At 44.4% G+C, this 21,670-nt stretch overlaps 1 protein-coding gene across 12 annotated transcripts in view; it reads left to right on the forward strand.

Moving 5' to 3' along the window:
• TTLL4 (tubulin tyrosine ligase like 4) overlaps positions 1-21,670 on the forward strand; it is a 45,699-nt gene that overhangs the window by 9,939 nt on the left and 14,090 nt on the right. For 10 of the 12 annotated variants that reach the window (XR_010122231.1, XM_055290667.2, XM_063645090.1 and 7 more), the window contains exons 2-4: positions 17,714-19,298; positions 20,199-20,308; positions 20,662-20,725. Coding sequence is in view for 11 of the 12 variants with exons in the window: in XM_055290667.2 (XP_055146642.1) it covers positions 17,812-19,298; positions 20,199-20,308; positions 20,662-20,725 (1,661 nt within the window). In the remaining variant the exon portion in view is untranslated. Of the gene's footprint in view, positions 1-11,845; positions 11,941-17,713; positions 19,299-20,198; positions 20,309-20,661; positions 20,726-21,670 lie in introns of all 12 variants that reach the window. The other 2 variants (XM_055290668.2, XM_063645088.1) reach the window with 1 other exon arrangement.

The following is a 21,670-nucleotide window of genomic DNA, read 5'->3' on the forward strand; positions in this document are numbered from 1 at the left end:
GGGGAACGCCTTTTTCATATGAATAGGTCCAACTCGTGGCTTTGCTGATGTGATATTGTGATATGATAAGAAATACTCCAGCCTGGTCAGCATGGTGACCTGTAATCCCAGCTATTCAGGAGGCTGAGGCGGGAGAATTGCATGAACGCGGGAGGCAGAGGTTGCAGTGAGCCGAGATCATACCATTGCACTCCAGCCTGGGCAACAAAGACTCCAGTCTCGAAAAAAAAAAAAAAAAAGAAATACATAATTGGGGTGTGCCCCTGGTTCCTGGCTCCTAAAACCTTCAGAACTTCTAAGTGATAAGTGTCTTTTTATATGCTAATGAGATGATTGATAGCTGGGGACTCCTGAATAGCCTCAAGATGGGAGGCTGATTGCCGAGAGAACCAACCATGTGATTAGAGGGTTGGAACTTTCAGTTCCATCCCCCAGCTTCTAGGAAAGGGAGTGGAGCCAAAGGTTGAGCTGACTACCAATGGCCGGTGATTTATTCAGTCATGCTATTAATGAAACCTGCATAAAAACCCAAAAGGACAGGGTTTGGATTGTTCAGCACATGAATGTACCTGGCACTCCCAGTAAGAGCACGGAATCTCCAAGCCCTTTCCCCTATCCCTTGCCCTATGCATCATGTATGTCTTCCATGTGGCTGTTCATCTGTATCCTTTGTAATAAATAGGTAAATGTAAGTGAAGTGTTTCCCTGAGTTCTATGAGTTGTTCTAACAGATTGATCAAACCCCATGGGGGGGGTTTGGAAACCTCAATTTACTCCAATTAATTAATTAATTAATTAAGAGATGGGGTTCTGCTATGTGGCCCAGGCTAATTTGGAACTCCTGGGCTCAAGCGATTCGCCCCTCCCAAGGTGCTGGGATTACAGGTGTGCGTCACCGCGCCTGGCCAGGGAACACCAATTTACAGCAAATCAATCAGAAGCACAGGTCACAACCTGTGCCTTGCAATTGGCATCTGAAGTGGAAGCAGCCTTGTGGTACTGAGCCCTTAACCTGTGGGATCTGATGCTATCTTTAGGTAAATAGTGTCACAATTGAATTATAGGATATCCAGCTGGTGGCCTCTGGAACATTCCTTGGTGTGTGTGCCTCACACACATTTTGATGACCAGAGGTGAAATATTCTGTACTGTGTTAAGAGTGGCTATGTAAGGGAGCGATAAAACTTTTTCTCCCTTAGCTGGTCATAGCTGTTGTAGATGCATTTGTTTATTCAGCAAATATTTAATAAGCCCTGATTACCGTTCTAGGGCTGGATACATAAGCTCTGTGAAAAAGTCCCTGTGCTCAAAGAGCTTTCATTCTGGAAGATAGACAGATAGCAAAGAAATGCATATATAATTGAGGTTTTTATTTTAAAATAGCCAGGCCCAGTGGCTCATGCCTGTAATCTCAGCACTTTAAGAGGCTGAGGCAAGAGGATCACTTGAGGCCAGGAATTCGAGACCAACTGGGGCAACATAGTGAGACTCTGTCTCTATTTAAAAAAAAAAAAATTAAAAAACTCAGAAGTTAAAATTAGGGCCAGGTGTTAGGGGTTCATATCTGCAATCCCAGCACTTTGGGAAGCTGAGGTGGGAGAATCGCTTGAGCCCAGGAGTTTGAGACTAGCCCTGGCAGGATAGCAAGACCTTATCTCTACAAAAAATAAAAAAGTTAGCTGGGTGTGGTGGAACACACCAGTAGTTCCAGCTCCTTGGGAGGGTGAGATAGGAGGACCATGAGCCCAGGAGGTCAAACCTTGGTAACCAAGTGACCTGGTCTCAAACAAAAAAAAGGAAATTAAAATTATAGGAAAAGGTATACACAGATGTCATCTCTGTCTGTTTCCAACCTCATTGGTAGTTTTTAAAAAAATTACCAGCTTCTTTGTTCATCTTTTTTTTTTTTTTGAGCCAAGTGTAAGGAAATATAAATATATAATAATTTTAGATAGTGGAGGAATGAAATGGAGGGAATAAAACAAGGTAATGAAATAGGGAATGATTGGGGTAGGACAATATTAGATAGGATTGACAAGGAAGGCCTTTTTAGCTGAATACTGAGTGAAAGAACTAAGCAAGCCATTCAAAGATCTAAGTGTTTCAGAGGGAACCACAAAGATCCAGGGGTGGAAACGTTCCTCATGAGGGGAAGAGTGGCTCTGGATAAGGTCAGAGAGTCAGGAATCAGATCACATAGTCCTTAAAGCCATCAGATGGTCTTAAGCTGTGTTTTTAAAAGAGTACTGTGTTTTGAAAAAGTGGCCACTGTCTGGAAAATAGATGATATAGAAGCCAGGAAATCAGCAGTTGAGAGATGATGGTAGCTTGACTAAGGTAATGACAGTGGAAATGGGGAAGAATAGCTGGATTCAAAGACATATATTTGAAGCTGGAAGGACTTGTTGATGGATTAAGTGGAATTGAAGATCTGCTGAGGTCAGGGTGAAAGCATCATTATGACAGGCATGTTGGGAGTTTCTGTGTTGTATGGATGCCTGTCCAGGGACTGAGCCCCTTCTGCCTGCATATTTATTATTGAAGTCTTCTTTGTGTAGTTACAACTTATTTCTTGGCCCTGACTCTGAAAGATTAATTGGACAAGAGGGGAATGTGATTGATCTGTTCTCTCTCACTTTCCCCTAGCATGACTTTGTTAGAATCTGACATTCCCACCTTACTTTCTTTTTTTTTTTTTTTGAGACGGAGTCTCGCTCTGTCACCCAGGCTGGAGTGCAGTGGCGCGATCTTGGCTCACTGCAAGCTCCGCCTCCCGGGTTCACGCCATTCTCCTGCCTCAGCCTCTCCGAGTAGCTGGGATTACAGGCGCCTGCCACCACGCCCGGCTAATTTTTTGTATTTTTAGTAGAGACGGGGTTTCACCGTGGTCTCGATCTCCTGACCTCCGGATCCGCCCGCCTTGGCCTCCCAAAGTGCTGGGATTACAAGCGTGAGCCACCGCGCCCGGCCTCCCACCTTACTTTCAAGGAGATTAACAGATAACATGTTCCTTTCTTTTGAATAACAGTGGTTATAGAACCCTTGAGCTTGCCACAGTGCCCCCCTTGTTTCCTTGACTCTAGCCCTAAAATCCTTATTTCAGCCTCTGGGTTCCTGTTTCTCAGCCGGGTGCTGACAGCAACTGTTTTCTCAGTTGAGGGAACAACAAGGACTTATGTTTTATTGGGATATGAGGTTTTACACAGAATCACATTTAAATAGCATTTTCCCTCTAACTATTGGAGACCTGCTACCAGCTTGTATGTTGATGGGTCCTAGAGAAAGTGCTTCCATTAAACTTTATCTGCCAGGCTTGAGTAATATGCCTTTCCTTGAACTCCCCTTGAGCCAGGGTTTACAAATTCACTGGACATTTAGAGAGGTTGATTAATGGGTACAAATACACATTCAAGATGATGGATTTTTGTTTGGAAATTGCAGAAGTGATGATATATCCTTAAGTGCATCATATCATGAAGCACATAATATCATCATTAGTAATAGTACAAATTGACATGGGCCTCATCATATGATGCAACTAAGGATATATCATCACTTCAGACAAAGCCAAATTGAGTTTCATTCTTTAGAATAACTGGTCTGTATTCTTCAGAAGTGTCAAGCTCATTAAAGAAAAATAAAGGCTGAGGAACTATTACAGATTAAAGGAGACTAAAAAGATATGACAGGTGAATACAACTTGTGATCCTGGGCCAGATAAAGGACATTGATGGGACAATTGGCAATATTTGGATAAGATCTGTATATAGATAATAGTAATATAGTTTATAGTATTATCAATGCCAATTTTTTTGAGTATAAGAGAATATCCTGGCTTTAGCAAACATTTAGGAAGTTTTTAGGAAGTATTCAGATGTAAAGCGGTATCATGTCTGCAACTTACGCTCAAACATTTCAAAAACCAGTTCACACAGAGATATATGTGAGAGAGAATATGAATAATAAAACAAATGTGGTTAAAGTATTAACATTTGATGAATCTGGGGTAAAGGGTAAACAGGAATTCTTTGTACTATTTTTCTAACTTTTTGCAAGTCTGAGATAATTGCAAAATTAAAAAAAAAATTTTTTAAACCTCATTACTACTTAAAGGGAAGTTTGGTTTTCCTCAGACCAGAAGGCAGGTAGCACACCAATCAACTTCAACTTTTCTTTGAAATTATACTGGTAGAAATAGATTTTAACAGTGAATGACTCAAGCAAATGGACTTACTTCTTGCTCCATTACCTGAAACAGGCCTACCCTTCCCCCTACTCTTCCTGGCCTCTGTTAACCACCAATCTGTTCTCTATATTCTGAAATCCACTTTTTTAAGCTCCCACTTATGAGTGAGAGAACATGCCATATTTGTCTTTCTGTGCTTGGCTTATTTTACTTAACATAATGACCTCCAGTTCCATCCATGTTGCTGCAAATGATGGGATTTCATTCTTTGTTTATGGCTCCATAATATTCCATTGTGTATATATACCACATTTCCTTTATTCATAGTCCATTTACATTCAGTGTTGTTACTGATAAGTAAGGACTTACTACTGCCATTTGCTGCTTGATTTGTGATTGCTTTGTAACTCCTCTTTCTTACTGTTTTCGTGGTTTTTTTCTAGTAGTATGGTTTAATTAATTGCTTTTTATTTTTAGTGGATTTATTACAGGCTTTTGCGGTTATCTGTGGTTATTGTGAGACTTATAAAAAACAGCTTATACTTATTTTATTTTCTTATTTTATTTTTTATTGAGACAGGGTTTCACCCTGTCATCCAGGCTGGAGTGCAGTGGCATAATCATGGCTCACTGCAGTCTCAACTTCTTGGGTTCAGGCAATCCTTCTACCTCAGCTCCCCGAGTAGCTGGGACCATAGGCACATGCCACCACACCCAGCTAATTTTTATTTTTTATTACTATTTGTAAAGATGGGTCTTGCTATGTTTCCCAGGCTGGTCTTGAACTCCTGGGCTCAAACGATCCTCACACTTTGGCCTCCCAAAGTGCAAGCATGAGCCACTGTGCCCACCCTAGAACAAGTCATTTTAAGAGATGATAACTTTTTTTTGTTTTTTTTTTTTTGAGACAGAATCTTGTTCTGTCCCCTAGCGTGGAATGCAGTGGTGTATTCACGGCTCACCACAGCCTCGGTCTCCTGGGCTCAAGCGCTTCTCCTACCTTAGCCTCCCAAGTAGCTGGGATTACAGGCGTGTGCCATCATGCCTAGCTAATTTTTTAGTTTTTTTTTTGTAGAGATAGGATCTCACTGTGTCTCCCAGGTTGGTCTTGAACTCCAAAAGAATAGAAATGAACAAATAAAGAACCATAAAAACATTCTACACTTTAACTCTGTCCTCCATACATTTTAACTTTTTGTGTCTCAATTTACATATTTTTATATTGCCTTTTTTTTTTGGAGACAAAGTCTCATGCTGTCATCCAGGCTGGAGTATAGTGGCGTGATCTTGGCTCACCGCAACCTCCACCTCCTGGGTTCAAGCGATTCTTCTGCGTTCAAGCGATTCTCCTGCCTCAGCCTCCCAAGTAGCTGGGATTACAGGCACACCCCACCACACCTGGCTAATTTTTGTATTTTTAGTAGAGATGGGGTTTCACCGTAGTGGCCAGGCTGGTCTTGAACTCCTGGCCTCAAGTGATCTGCCCGCCTCAGCCTCCCAAAGTGCTGGGATTACAGATGTGAGCCACCATGCCCAGCATTATTTGCCGATTTTTTAAGAAGTTGCTGTAGCTATTATTATTTTTGACAAGTTTGTCTTTTGGGCTTCATACTAGAGTTATGATTAAATTGCATATCATCATTAGAGTATTAGACTATTCGGGTTTGTCCATTTACCTAATTCTACTAGTGGATTTTATACCTTCAAATGTTTTCTTTTTGCATGTTAGTTTTTTTTTTCCCCTTCAAATTGAAGAACTGTCTTTAGCATTACTTTTAAGACGGGTCTGGTGGTAGTGAATTCTTTCAGCTTTTGTTTATCTGGGAAAGACTATCTCATATTTGAAGGGTAGTTTTGTTGGATACAGTATTCTTGGAGGGTAGTTTCTTTCAGCACTTTGAAATGTTTCACTCTCTCACTTGGATAATTTCCGAGGAGAATTTTGTTGCCGGATGAATTGGAGCTCCCTTACATGTATTTGCTTCTTTTCTCTTGCTCTTTTTAAAATATTCTATTTGCCCTTGAACCTTGAGAGGTTTAATTATTATATGCCTAGGGGTAGTCTTATTTGGGTTGAATCTGTTTGGTGTTCCCTGACCTTCTTGGACTTGGATATATGTATCTCTCTCCAGTTTTGAAAAATTTTCTGTTGTTTATTTTTTTTCCGAGACAGAGTCTCAGTCTGTCAGGCCCAGGTGCAGTGGCACCATCTCAGCTCACTGAAAACCTCCGCCTCCCAGGTTCAAGCGATTCTTATGCCTCAGCCTCATAAGTAGCTGGGATTACAGGTGTATGCCACCACATCCAGCTGATTTTTTCTGGTTTTAGTAGAAATGGGGTTTCACCGTCTTGGCTGGGCTGATCTCGAACTCCTGGCCTCAAGTGATCCACCTGCCTCAGTCTCCCAAAGTGCTGGGATTATAGGCGTGAGCCACCACGCCTGGCCTCTTTTGTGAAATTTCTTATAGACCAGTAACTAGTTTCTTTCTTTCTTTTTTTTTGAGATGGAGTCTCACTCTGTTGCCCAGGCTGGAGTGTAGTGGTGCAATCTCAGCTCACTGCAACCTTCGCCTCCCAGGTTCAAGTGATTCTCCTGCCTCAGCCTCCTGTAGCCTGTAGCTGGGATTACAGGTGTGCACCACTACGCCAGCTAATTTTTGTATTTTTAATAGAGATGGGGTTTCACCATGTTGGTCAGGCAGGTCTCAAGCTCCAGACCTCAAATGATCCACCCACCTCGGCCTCCCAAAGTGCTGGGATTACAGGTGTGAGCCACCGTGCCCAGCCTGCTAATTTCTTTTAGTAAGCCACCCCGTCCCTTGTTTAGCTCCCTCTTGAATACCAGTAATTGTTAGATTTGGTCTTTTGAGGTAGTTTTCTATATCTTATAGGTGATCTTTGTTGCTTTTCATTCTGTTTTCTTTTTTCTCCTTTGTGTATTTTCAGATAGACTGTCTTCAAGCTCACTGATATTTTCCTCTGCTTGATTCATTGTGCTGTTGAGAGCCTCTAGTAAATTTTTCAGAGAAGCAAATTTATTTCTCAGTTCTAAGATTTGTTTTAAAAATTATTATTAACAATCTCTTTGTTAAATTTCTCTAATAAATTTCTGAATTGCTTTTCTGTGTTATCTTGGAGATCACCAAGTTTCCTTAAAACTGCTATTTTGTTTGGGGGGCCGAGGAGGGTGGATCACAAGATCAGGAGATCGAGATCATCCTGGCTAACATGATGAAACCCTGTCTCTGCTAAAAATACAAAACATTAGCCAGGCGTGGTGGCGGGCGCCTGTAGTCCCAGCTACTTGGGAGGCTGAGGCAGGAGAATGGCGTGAACCCAGGAGGTGGAGCTTGCAGTGAGCCCAGTTCACACCACTGCACTCCAGCCTGGGTGACAGACAGAGCGAGACTCTGTCTCAAAAAAAAAACCAACAAAAAACCCCTGCTATTTTGAGTTCCTGGTTAGAGAGCTCATGTATTAATGCCTCATTAGAGTCAGTCACTGTTTTCTTGCTTTGTCCATTTCTTGCTTTGTCATAGTTCTCTGTTTGCTGTTATTTCTTGTGCATATATGTGTATGTCTTTACACTGAAGGATTATTTATTCCAGACTTATCTGTCTGGCTTATTTCAGTTATTATTGGATATGTTTGTTTAGAGATTTTTTGTAACTTAACCTGTTGACTATCTTTTTTTTAAATCACTAGGTCACTACCTCTTTTTCAACACTAGATGGCATCTTGGCCCCAGGTTTGTCTTGGCTTTGGAGCAGCGGTCCCCAACCTTTTTGGTTCCAGAGACTAGTTTTGTGGAAGACAGTTTTTCCACTGACTGGGGTGGGTGGGTGGGGGGGGATGGTTTGGGGATGATTCAAGCACATTAAATTTTTTGTGCACTTTATTTCTGTAAATACATTGCAATACATAATGAAATAATGATACAACTCACCATAATGTAGAATCAGTGAGAGTCGTTTTCCTGCAACTAGATGGTCCCATCTCGGGGTGATGGGAGATAGTGACAGATCGTCAGGCATTAGATTCTCATAAGAAGCACGCAAACTAGATCCCTTACATGGGCAGTTCATAATAGGGTGAGCGCTCCTATGAGAATCTAATGCTGCCACTGAGCCTGTAGGAGGTGGATCTCAGGCGGTAATGCTTGCCTAGGTGGTCATGCCTGCTTGCCCAGTGCTCAGCTCCTGCTGTGTGGCCTGGTTTCCTAACAGGCCATGGACCAGTACCAGTCTGTGGCCCAGGAGTTGGGGACCCTGCTTTGGAGCACTGCCCTTCCCAAATGGAGGAGGTCCCAAAAGGAATATCCTGGCAATGTGGGACGGCTGGCTAGGGGTTTGTGCCCAGGAGACCTGTAGAACATACCTCCTATAGAGAGTGGTGTTGCTGAACAGCCACTCTGATTTGGTATCTCCTTTGGCTAAGTTACAGAGCAGACAGTCCAGGGCTGAGTATGGTAGTCCCACCTTCTTGCTTTGTTTCTGGCTGTCTTTAGGGATATTTCTCTCTTCAGGCACTCTTGATGCTTTCTGTGGGTTGAGGCATGGACAGCGAAGCTGGTGGTCTATTTTTTTTTTTTTTGAAGGGGGGCATAGTTTTGTTCTTGTTGCCCAGGCTGGAATGCAATGGCATGATCTCGGCTCATTGTAGCCTCCACCTCCCAGGTTCAAGCGATGCTGCTGCCTCAGCCTCCCGAGTAGCTGGGATTATGGATGCCCACCACCATGCCCGGCTAATTTTTTATATTTTTAGTAGAGACGGGGTTTCGCCATGTTGGCCAGGCTGGTCTCGAACTCCTGGCCTCAGGTGATCCGTCTGCCTCGGCCTCCCGAAGTGCTGGGATTACAGATGTGAGCCACTGTGCCCAACCTGGTTGTCTATCTCGATCTTACTTTTTCCAGTTTAGAAATTGTGAGTTGGGGGCAAGTTTTCTATGTCCTTGATCCCAGGAAGATTGAGGGAGGGGATGCTGCAGATGTGGAAGTCCAGTTTTCTTATCACCTTATCAGAATTTTTTCCCGTCTCTGTGGTCCCAGGAACTATCTCCTCTTCATATTTGAGTTCTGGGATTTTACTGGTGATAATCTTGGTGCTGTGTATTTGTGTTTAGTTTTCTGTGAAGGAGAGTGAAGCCAGCTTGCTTCTACACTGCCATTTTGGAACCAGAAGTCCCTATTCTTAGATACTTTATTCTTTTTGGTGCTGTTGTGAATGGAATTGTGTATTTCGTTTTTACATGTTGTTTGTTTGTTGCTAGTATGTAGAACTAAAACTGACTTTCATATATTGATTGTGTATTCTGTGACCTTACTAAACTTGGTTATTAGTTCTAGTAGGATTTTTTATTTGATAGATGTTTTAGGATTTTTTCTCTCTCTCTTTTTTTTTTTTTTTTTTTTTTTTTAAAGACAGAGTCTTATTCTGTCACCCAGGCTGAAGTTCAGTGCTGCAGTCATGGCTCACTGCAGCCTTGACCTCCCAGGCTCAAGTGATCCTCCCACTTCAGCCTCCTAAGTAGCTGGGACTACAGGCTTATGCTAATTTTTAAAATTTTTTGTAGAGATAATGTTTCCCTATATTGCTCAGGCTGTTCTCAAACTCATGGTCTTAAGTGATCCTTCTATTTCATCTTCCCAAAGTATTGGGATTACAGGTGTGAGCCAATGTGCCCAGCCAGGATTTTCTATATACAAGATCATATGTCCTACAAATAATGACAGTTTTACTTCTTCCTTTCCAATCTGTATATCTTTGATTTCTTTTTCTTGCCATGTCACACTGCTTAGAATTTCTAGTATAGGGTCTAATAGAAATGGAGGTCAGGCATGGTGGCTCATGCCTGTAATCCCAGCACTTTGGGAGGCCAAGGAGGGCAGATCATGAGGTCAGAAGTTTGAGACCAGCCTGGCCAATATGGTGAAACCCCATCTCTACTAAAAATACAAAAAAAAAAAAAAAAAAAAAAAGAAAAAAATTAGCTGGATGTGGTGGCGCGTGCCTGTATCCCCAGCTACTCGGGAGGCTGAGGCAGAAGAACCACTTGAACCTGGGAGGCGGAGGTTGCAGTGAGCTGAGATCGTGCCACTGCACTCCAGCCTGGGCAACAGAGTGAGACTCTGTCTCAAAGTAAATAAATAAATAAATAAAATAAAAAAGAAATGGAGAGAGTAGACATCCTTATCTTATTCCTAATCTTAGAGGAAAAGCATCTCATAATTCACTATTAAGTATGATGTTAGCTGTATCTATGGTCTTTTGACATGTCTCTATCAAATTTTGACCACTTCCTTATTTTTGGCAGCACAAAATATTCCAGGCCCATCTCCTGCTCTCCCTGCCCCAACCTTGGAATCAGCCATTTTTCAAGGAGCTCTGGCTGCTTTTATTAACAGATAGTATTTAAAATACTATCTGTTACAGATGTGCACCACCATGCTGGGTGTGGTGGCTCATGCCTATAATCCCAGAGCTTTGGGAGGCCAAGGCAGGAGGATCATTTGAGGACAGGAGTTTGAGACCAGCCTGGGCAACATAGTGGAACTCTATTGCTATAAAAATAAAATAAAGTAAAAAATTAGCTAGGCATGGTAGTGTGTACCGGTAGTCCTAGCTACTCGGGAGACTGAGGTGGGCAGATCGTTTGAGCCCAGGAGTCCTAGGCTGCAGTGAGTTAACGACTACACCACTGCATTCCAGCCTTGGTGACGGAGGGAGACCTTGTCTAAAAAGAAAAAAAAGAATTGGCTGGCCACAGTGGCTCACACCTGTAATCCCAGCACTTTGAGAGGCCAAGGTGGGTGGATCACTTGAGGTCAGGAGTTCAGAACCAGCCTAGTCAACATAGTGAAACCCCGTCTCTACTAAAAATACAAAAATTAGCCAGGCGTGATGGCGGGCGCCTGTAATCCCAGCTACTTGGAAGGCTGAGGCAGGAGAATCACTTGAACCCGGGAGGCAGAGGTTGCAGTGAGCCAAGGTTGTACCACTCTACTCCAGCCTGGGCAACAGAGTGAGACTCTGTTTCAAAAAAAAATGAAAATTTCACAAAAGCTCCCAAATAACAAGACAGTTATCTTTTACAAAAGAACATTGCTGAAGTTTTGTAGTGGAATAATTGTTGCCTATTCATTGTATTTTTCCGCCTTCCTCACAGCTTATGAAGGGGCAGAGGGGAGATAGATCATTTGGTGCCAGTGAGAATGAGAGTTGTAACTACCATGCTGCAAACGTTTACTGGGAGCCACTGTGCTTTTTGTGTGCTTTATGTGAATTTTTAAACTTCACCTCCCACAACTTCTCAGTGGGGGTATGGTACTTCCTCTCTCTTGTCTTTCCCTGAACATTCCAGCTGTGCGGTTTCAGAGTTGCATGTGATTCACTACTGATCAGTGCTCTGATTGTCATGAGTCACCACGAGGCGGTAGCTGCTCATGCAGCCTGGCTGTGAGGAGGACCTAGATTGAGGAGCTTAGCTATAGAAATAGGCTTGTTTTCTTCTAAACTTGAACTCTGCCGGCTATAGCTTAGTGTTTATACCCTGTTTGCCCCTTAAGCCCTCCTGTTCCCTAGGGATCCTGTGTAGGAACAAGAAACACATTAGATCATTGCTCCATAAAATGTTAGATTATTCAAAATATTATTTTTCAGGTGAGGTCAATTTATTGGCCCCTAAAGTAAGTTCCTTGCAAGCTGCTGATTGGAGGGTCAGCTGATGGTGGATCCTTTGGACTTAGTAACAGAGAGTAAGTATGAATGTCTTGAGCTATCTTTAAGTAGTATAAATATGTAGTTAATCCTTTGTAATTTGTGTAGTCAGCAATTACTCTTTATAAGTTTAGATTTGTTTAAGTTGGGAGTTTTTGAAATGGGTTTCCATTAGTAGCCAGTACATAGCCTTCTACGTATGTAAATACCTTTTCTCCTGTTGTCTTTCTTTTGATGTTTCTTCCTAAAATACTTCCCGGGAGATGAGCAGTCTGCCTTTTGGACCCTAGAGGCGCACATATACACAAAGTGTGCATTATCACAGTACACTTAGAAATATAAGGGACACTGGGCCGGGCGCGGTGGCTCACGCTTGTAATCCCAGCACTTTGGGAGGCCGAGGCGGGCGGATCACGAGGTCAGGAGATCGAGACCACGGTGAAACCCCGTCTCTACTAAAAATACAAAAAATTAGCCGGGCGCGGTGGCGGGCGCCTGTAGTCCCAGCTACTCGGAGAGGCTGAGGCAGGAGAATGGCGTGAACCCGGGAGGCGGAGCTTGCAGTGAGCCGAGATCGCGCCACTGCACTCTAGCCTGGGCGACAGAGCGAGACTCCGTCTCAAAAAAAAAAAAAAAAAAAAAAAACAAAAGAAATATAAGGGACACTGGGAGAAAGGTCTTCCAGGCGTCATCTTAGGAGCCCAGAGTATATCGCAGGGAATGGGCTTGATGACTTTGCTGAAAATTGCCCTCCGAGTATGTGCTGTCAGTAGGGTCTGGGTGCCAGACATTATTTGCCTCTCTGGACTTTGACTTTATGGCAGAACTCACTATGTTAGCTTTTAAAAACAAGGTTCTCACTTCCTTCGCTTCTTAGATTTTGGGGCTTCAGAAGCTTTTTAAAGTTTGTCACTTGCATTCCTGTAGGGCAGTGGGCAGGATGCTGGAAAAGATGACCTGTGGCAGTGATTGGGGGTCTGGGACCCAAGCTGCCTCAATGCTTTAGTTAGGCCTCTGCTTCCCAACCATTTGAGGTTTTGATCTCATCAGAAATCTCTATAAGGAGAAGGAAGGAAGTTGTTTTTAGCAACCATCATTTCCTTGTCTTAACGTGACACTTCTTCTGAACCTCAAACACTGAAACTAGGTTGGAGCATTTGTATGTGATACTGTAGTGAGTGATACTGTTTACTTGGCATTCTTGAAGTTACTCTCTGCAGAGTATCTGATGCAACAAATTTGTCTTTGCTGGGCAATTCCTAACACAGCCATCTTATCCAACCCTGGATATCTCTTACTAACTTTGGAGCTATTTCCCAGAAAGAGAGTTACAGAAACATCCTCTCACCTGCTTGGCCCTTGAGTCCAGACATATTTCTTTAGGAAGACAGTGGCCCTTATCCAACTTGCTATACTACACATCATGGGGACTGTATTAGTTCCTTCTTGTACTGCTATAAAGAAATACCTGAGACTGGGTGATTTATAAAGAAAAGAGTTTTAATTGGCTTATGGTTCTGCAGGCTGTATGGGTAGCATGGCTGCGGAGGCCTCAGGAAACATTCAGTCGTGGCGGAAGGGGAAGCAGGCATGTCTTCACATGGCCAGAGCAGGAGAGAGAGAAAGCAGGGTGGTGCTACACACTTTTAAACAACCAGATCTCATGAGAACTCACTATCATGAGAACAGCAAGGGGGAAATCCACCTCCATGATCCAGTCACCTCCTCTAACGTCGGGAATTACAACTCAACATGAGATTTGGTGGGGACACAAATGCAAACCATATAGGGACTGAGAGGAGACAAGAAGTGGGAAATGACCATTGCAGAGATATGAGATCTGGAATACCTTAGAGAGAAGAGAATCCACTCTACTCTAGTACCTGCCCAGGTGTGTTGTTTAACACTTTGTCTGGGAGCAGGCCACCTGCAGCTTCTGAATAGGGTAGGCGTGTATCCTTGGTCTCCCTCTTTGTCTTTTGGATTAAAAGCCAAGCCAGCTGGGTGTTGGGCTATTTGTGTTCATGTGCTTGGCACTGAGGGTTCATGTGGTGGGATGTAGCAAGGCAAACATTGAGCAGTGTGTGTGCAAAAGGAAGTGTTGTTCAGTGAGTGCGTGTGGCTACAAGGGAGAGTGGGATTGGCTGTGGTGTTGATGAGAAGTCAGTGATATGCTTTTAGGGACTTTCCACAAAGGGCCTTGGTATAAACATGGAGGAGTGTTTCCAACCTGGCTTTTGTCTGGTACCTAAAGATTAAAGATAATGGAGGGGATAGAGTCTAAATATGTGTTTCATTCTGTTTAATAGGCATTGTAGACTCAGACAGATTTGAGTTTTAATCTAGGCACTGCTACTTAATGGTTATTTAATTATAGAAAAGTTACTTGACTTTTCTGAGTCTTGGATTCATCATCAGTAAACTGAATGTAAGGTTTTTTTTTTGGATTAAATGAGATAATATGGATAAAATGCCTAGCATGGTACCAGACATTCATTAGGTGCCCAAACTAGTATTCAAGTTTGTTTCCCCTTCATTTACTGTGCTTTTCCAGTTTGTTTACTCAACAGAATATTGAGCATTTCCTGTGTATCAGCCACTGTGTTGGGGACATCAGCTGGGGGAGAATGTGCTCCTTGCTCCTAGTGTGATGAGTTAGTTCATTATTGAAGCTAATGTTCTGTGAGCAGTGATGGTGGCATGCACAGAGGTGAGGCATCCTGTTCAAACTCAGGAGTCAGGGAAGACTGCCTAGGTCATGTTGCAGCTGATTTTTTTAAGTTGGGTGAAGAAGAAGAAAGGGCTCCAGGGACAGCACTTGTAAGGGAATGAAGAGCTGAGCTAGCATGATGCACGTGGGAATCAATAGTGGGGCTGTTTTTCAGGGGGACCAGCCTGAGTTTTCATTTCCCTAGGCATTCTCCTACCACTTTGGTATGTCTGTTGTGTTGCATTGGTGGGGAAGATGTGGATTGCCGAAAGAGGACTAAGTGAGGGGATTGTGAATATGTTGAGTGCACTTAATACACATGCATGCGTGCTTGTAGTCTCGTAAAGTGAATGGCAGGATTTGACTTTTCCCTTTGTCTCTATGCTTCTCTACCACAAACACACGCTGTAATTGTTCCAATCATGGTATTTCCATGGTTTGGACTTGTGTGGTGGTCCATTTTCTGTAACCTCATTTTGAGGTAACTGGCCTCAAAATCCAGTTTTAGCATTTATGCTGTTTTTAGCCCACTATCATTTTGAACTATTGGCAGTGCTGCATTGTGATTTTTTGTACTCTCCTTGAGAAAGAGTCCATGTAGGTCAGCCTTTGCAGGTAAAGAGGGCAACATCCCATGGCCTCTGCAGTGTTTGTTGGTGGTATTCATTTGTAGCTGTAGACAGGAATCTTAGTTCTTCCTTGGCCATTACTTTGTTAATCAGAATACAAGGTACTCTCCCCATTTTTGCATTTTAAATATAACTTAAGCGAAAAAACCATCTCTCCTAGGGCTGGGTTCAGTGGCTCAGGCTTGTAATCCCAGTTTATTGGGAGGCTGAGATAGGAGGATCGCTTGAGGCCAGGAGTCGAGACCAGTCGGTACCTGGGCAGCATAGTGAGATACCACCACTCCCTATCTTAACAAAAAAATTTAAAAATATCAACTGTGTGTGGTGATGCATGCCTGTGGTCCCAGCTATTTGGGAGGCTGAAGGGGGAGGATCATTTGAGTCCAGGAGTCCGAGGCTGCAGTGAGCCATGTTTGTGCCACTGCATTCCAGTTTGGGTGACAGAGCAAGACCCTCAAAACAAAACAAAACCTCTCTGCTATTTCCTTCCCTCTAGCTACTCTGAAAACACACTTGATGAGAATGTCAGGATTCCATTCAGAATTATCCCAGACAAATGATTCCTTTTTTTTTTTTTTTTTTTTGAGACAGAGTCTCACTCTGTTGCCCAGGCTGGAGTGCAATGGAGCGATCTCAGCTCATTGCAACCTCTGCCTCCCAGGGTCAAGCGATTCTCCTGCCTCAGCCTCCCAAGTAGCTGGGATTACAGGCACCCTCCTCCATGCCTGGCTAATTTTTATATTTTTAGTAGAGACAGCGTTTCACCATGCTGGCCAGGCTGGTCTTGAACTCCTGACCTCGTGATCCACCTGCCTTGGCCTCCCAAAGTGCTGGGATTACAGATATGAAACACCGTGCCCAGCCTTTTTTTTTTTTTTTTTTTGTGAGGCAGGGTCTCACTCTGTCACCCAGGCTGGAGAGCAGTGGTGCTATCTGGCTTGCTGCAACTTCCACCTTCCATGCTCAAGTGTTTTTCATACCTCAGCTTCCCAGGTAGCTGGGCCCACAGGCATGCGCCACCATACCTGGCTGATTTTTGTATTTTTTGTAGAGACGGGGTTTTGCCATGTTGCCCAGTATGGTCTCAAACTCCTGAGTTCAAGTGATCTGCCTGCCTCAGCCTCCCAAAGTGCTGGGATTACAGGTGTGAGCCACTGTGCCTGGCCATGAATGACTTTTTACAGTTTTTGTTATTTCCCCCCAGAGGCTGCCATGAAAGCAGGCCCACCTTTCCTTACAGCTGTGAAAATTGGAGAATATTTTGTGAATTTGATTTAGAAAGTAAGTGACCATGCTGAACAGTTTGAGACCCAGAAGGCTGGCTTACAGGTTTTGTATTAAAGGAAACACTGATTGAGAAGATGCAAGAGACAGGCTCTTCCTTCCTGAGATCAGCCCAAACTTAAGCCTGGGCATTGGAGTAAAGAAAGCTTCTGTCCTCTTCTTATTCCCTGAACTCTCCTGTCCCAGTATGGCTGCTGGAAATAAAGTCACTTTAAGTAAAAATAATGCTGGTATTTAGTTCAATTTTCTTTCTTCTTTTTCCCACCAATACACAGGGTGGAATTTAAGTCTGTGTAGTTGGCAAGAGATGAAATTGCTATCTCAGCTCCAGAATAAACTCCGGGATCAGCAAGGGAATTCTCTTCTCCGGTCTGAACTTGTCCTACTTAACCATGAAAAGCAGACTAAATCAGAGGCAGCTGAGTTGATTTAGGGAGCAGTAGATGTAAAATGAGTTTTTCAGATCATCTTTTTTTTTTCTGAGATGGGGTCTCACTCTGTTGCCCATGCTGGAGTACAGTGGCACCATCTCGGCTCACTGCAACCTCCGCCTCCCAGGCTCAAGCGATCCTCCCACCTCAGCCTCTCCAGTAGCTGGGACTTCAGGTGCACGCCACCATGCTTAGCTAATTTTTTGTAGTGACAGGGTTTTGCCATATTGGGCAGGCTGGTCTTGAACTCCTGGGCTCAAGCTGGGATTACAGGTGTGAGCTGCCTCACCTGGACTCAAATAATCTTTAACCTTTCAGAATTAATTTATGAGAAGGAAGATACTGACTCCTCTCTCTCACTTCGGATTTGCTTTATTCCTAGCCACACTGGTTTTGGGTGAGGGAAGGTAGCCCCTCATGAAAAGTTGTGGGTGTTGAGACAGAAAGATGTATTTTTTGTTAGAGAGGAAAGCTTTCTGAGTGACAGAGTGGGGACTCATGAGCAGCCTCACAGTGGTGGTGACACCTCAGTGTTTTAGTCCTTAATGAAGCCAGCTTTGATCCTATGAGGGCAGTAGGAAGACCATTGAAAACTCCCTGGAAATCTAGTGTTCTTCTCCCAGGGCCCCAAATGATGACCAAGACTGGTTGCCCAAAAATGCTGAAGTGGGACTGTACTGCTTACCTGAGGACCACCATAACATAGTGTCCGTTCTCCTGGCGCTGTAACATTTCCTATCATTTCTCTCCGCTTCAGACTGACGGACTTCAAGGATGCAGCTGCTACTACTGGAGGTGTGTGGCACCTTACCTGAGCAAGGCCATGAGACCGTGTGGCCATGATGTGGGCCCCTGATGGCCTCAGCAGGAACACAGCACTATAGTATTGGCCTCCGCCAGAAAAACAGCTTCAAGCAGAGTGGTCCCTTGGGCACAGTGCCTGCCACACCACCTGAGAAACCCTCGGAGGGCAGAGTCTGGCCTCAGGCCCATCAGCAAGTGAAGCCAATCTGGAAGCTGGAAAAGAAGCAAGTGGAGACACTGTCAGCAGGGTTGGGCCCAGGCCTCTTGGGCGTCCCCCCACCACCAGCATATTTCTTTTGCCCCAGCACTTTATGTAGCTCTGGGACCACGGCTGTCATTGCAGGCCACAGCAGTTCCTGTTACCTACACTCTTTCCCGGACTTGTTCAACAGCACCCTGCTATACCGCCGCTCCAGCTATAGGCACAGACCGTACCAGCAACTGGAGTCCTTCTGCTTGCGTTCGAGCCCATCAGAAAAAAGCCCTTTTTCTCTCCCTCAAAAGAGCCTCCCTGTCAGTCTCACTGCCAACAAGGCCACTTCTTCCATGGTCTTCCCCATGGCCCAGCCCATGGCCTCCTCATCCACAGAACCATACCTCTGCTTGGCAGTGGCTGGGGAAAACCCTTCAGGGAAGAGCCTGGCCTCTGCCATCTCAGGGAAGATCCCATCTCCACTCTCTTCCTCCTATAAGCCCATGCTGAATAATAATTCCTTCATGCGGCCAAATAGCACGCACGTGCCTTTATTGCAGACCACAGAGGGCCTGAAGCCAGTATCGCCACCCAAGATCCAGCCTGTCTCCTGGCATCATTCAGGGGGTACTGGAGACTGTGTACCACAGCCTGTTGACCATAAGGTGCCCAAAAGCATTGGCACTGTCCTAGCTGATGCCAGTGCCCATATCGCCTTGTCTACCGCTAGCTCCCATGACACATCCACCACCAGTGTTGCCTCTTCCTGGTATAACCGGAATAACTTAGCCATGAGGGCAGAGCCACTTTCCTGTGCTCTGGATGACAATTCTGATTCCCAGGATCCAACTAAGGAGATGCGGTTCACTGAGGCCGTGAGGAAATTGACCGCAAGAAGCTTTGAGAAGATGCCGAGGCAAGGCTGCCAGTTTGAACAGTCTAGTTTCCTGAATCCCAGCTTCCAGTGGAATGTCCTCAACAGGAGCAGGAGGTGGAAACCTCCTGCGGTAAATCAGCAGTTTCCTCAGGAGGATGCTGGATCAGTCGGTCGGGTCCTCCCTGGTGCCTCAGATACCTTGGGGTTGGACAATACAGTCTTCTGTACCAAACGTATCAGCATTCACCTCCTTGCCTCACATGCCAGTGGGCTCAATCACAGCCCTACCTGTGAATCTGTAATTGACTCCCCAGCATTTGGAGAAGGCAAAGCTCCAGGTCCCCCTTCTCCTCAAACTCTTGGCATAGCCAGCGTGGCCACCCGCCTCTCTTCCATCCAGCTGGACCAGTCTGAGAAGGAGAGACCTGAGGAGGCCAGGGAGCTGGACTCATCTCATAGGGATATTAGGTATGTTGTAGAATGTTTTTGGTTCATTTAGAGCAGTAGAATGTATATACCATAATTTGGGGTGGCACTGACCCTGTACCTCTGAAGGTTGGTTTTATTTTTTAGCTTTTTTAGCTACCCTAGAATTTTTGGTTTTCACTTCAGGGCAAGGGTTGGGAAACTATAGCTTGCAGACCAAATCTTGCTTGTTGCCTGCTTTTGTAAATAAAGTTTTATTGGAATGCAGCCTTGTACATTCATTTGCAGTTGTCTGTGGCTGCTTTCTTGTTACAGTGGTAGAGCTGAGTAGTTGTGATAAACCGACTGGCCTGCAAACAAAAATATTTACTCTCTGGTCCTTTAGAGAAAGAGTTTGCCAACCCCTATTTTAAGTAAAAACCGGGAGAGGAATAAGAATTGTGAACATCAAATGTTGAAGCCTGTGACTTTCCTACTTTTTCCAAACCAAATGAGGTTCTCAGTCATTCTTGGCATGATAGCCATTTATAATTAGGGCACACACATAGTTGGCTCCTTCTCTTGTGTTTTGTTATTTTCCTGGAAACTTGGTCCACTAAGGCCTTTTTCTGAGTTCCCAGAGAGTGGCCTAGGGACATTTCAAGTCAATTACCAGATATCCATTGATGGTTTTTTAGATGTAGAATGTTGTACTTATATGCTATGAGGGACACCAAAGAAAATGGAAAACATAGTGCCTCTTTGCAGAATGGGAGATGTAAGGTTGAGGAGCTATGCCTAGACCTAAGCTTTGAAGACAAGAGAAATGAGTTGTGAGGTCCAGGCAAGATGTAGCAGATTGGTAATGGAGAAGGGGCAAATACTGGGAGATGATGAAGGAATGAGAATCTGTGACCTCTTTGATGGAGTTGACTAGGCTGGGGGCATGATTCTTTCTTTTAGTTCAGCTACTGACCTCCAGCCAGATCAGGCTGAGACTGAAGATACAGAAGAAGAACTAGTAGATGATTTGGAAGACTGTTGTAGCCGTGATGAGAATGAAGAGGAGGAGGGTGAGTAGGAAACCCTTTCACTTCCAACTAGGAGTTGGTTATGACCTGTTGGGTAGGGGGCTGACAATTGTGTACTAGGTCCTTGACTTGCATTACCTGCATCAGTCATTTGCTTTGGGGGTCTTAAGTGGGGGTAGTGCCTGCTAGAGGACTTTGGTCTCTAGTCCTCCTGTCCCACTGGTCTTGCCCTCCTGCTGCTTCTGTTGAGGAAGGCAGTGCAAAGCAGCAGGGTGGTGCTTGTGGCTCCCCAAGAAGGGTTGAGCCCAGGATATTCAAGGAAGAGTTGTCTAGGCTTGGTAAGTTTGTACTGCAACCTTTTCTAGTCAGAATTTCTCTGTTCTTCCTTCCTCTAGGAGACTCAGAGTGCTCCTCATTAAGTGTTGTCTCCCCCAGCGAATCGGTGGCCATGATCTCTAGGTAAGTGTGGCTGTATAGATAATTGTTAGATGCTCATCTTTTGTCTCTTAAAGATTATAAAGAGATAAACCACTCAAGTCATAAATGGCCTGGAGAACTCTAATGCATTTTTACGAAATTTTTATGTTTGCGACTTTAGTTTTTGAACAGGGAGTAATGGGGGGCCAGAAGCACATCTCATCTGTGGGGCTTAAAAACAGTATCGGCCGAGGCGGGCGGATCACGAGGTCAGGAGATCGAGACCATCCTGGCTAACACGGTGAAACCCCGTCTCTACTAAAAAATACAAAAAATTAGCCGGGCGTGTTGGCGGGCGCCTGTAGTCCCAGCTACTCGGGAGGCTGAGGCAGGAGAATGGCGTGAACCCGGGAGGCGGAGCTTGCAGTGAGCCGAGATCGCGCCACTGCACTCCAGCCTGGGGGACAGAGAAAGACTCCGTCTCAAAAAAAAAAAAAAAAAAAAAAAAAACAAAAAAAAAAACCAGTATCATGGGCCAGGCGCAGTGGCTCACACCTGTAACCCCAGCACTTCGGAAGCTGAGGCAGGCAGATCACCTGAGGTCAGGAGTTCGAGACTAGCCTAGCCAACATGGCAAAACCTGTCTCTACTAAAAATATAAAAATTAGCAAGGCATGGTGGTGCACACCTGTAATCCCAGCTGCTCGGGAGGGTGAGGTACGAGAATCACTTGAACCTGGGAAGTGGAGGTTGCAGTGAGCTGAGATCGTGCTGCTACACTCCAGCCTGGGTAATGGAGCGAGACTCTGTCTCAAAAACAAAACAACAACAACAAAAACAGTATAATGGGCTGGGCACAGTGGCTTACGCCTGTAATCCTAACACTTTGGGAGGCCAAGTTGGGTGGATCACTTGAGGCCAGGAGTAGAGACCAGGCTGGCTAACATGGTGAAACCCCATCTCTACTAAAAGTGGAAACAATTAGCT

This window comes from Symphalangus syndactylus, chromosome 8 (assembly GCF_028878055.3).
Source record: "Symphalangus syndactylus isolate Jambi chromosome 8, NHGRI_mSymSyn1-v2.1_pri, whole genome shotgun sequence".
Lineage (NCBI taxonomy): Eukaryota > Metazoa > Chordata > Mammalia > Primates > Hylobatidae > Symphalangus > Symphalangus syndactylus.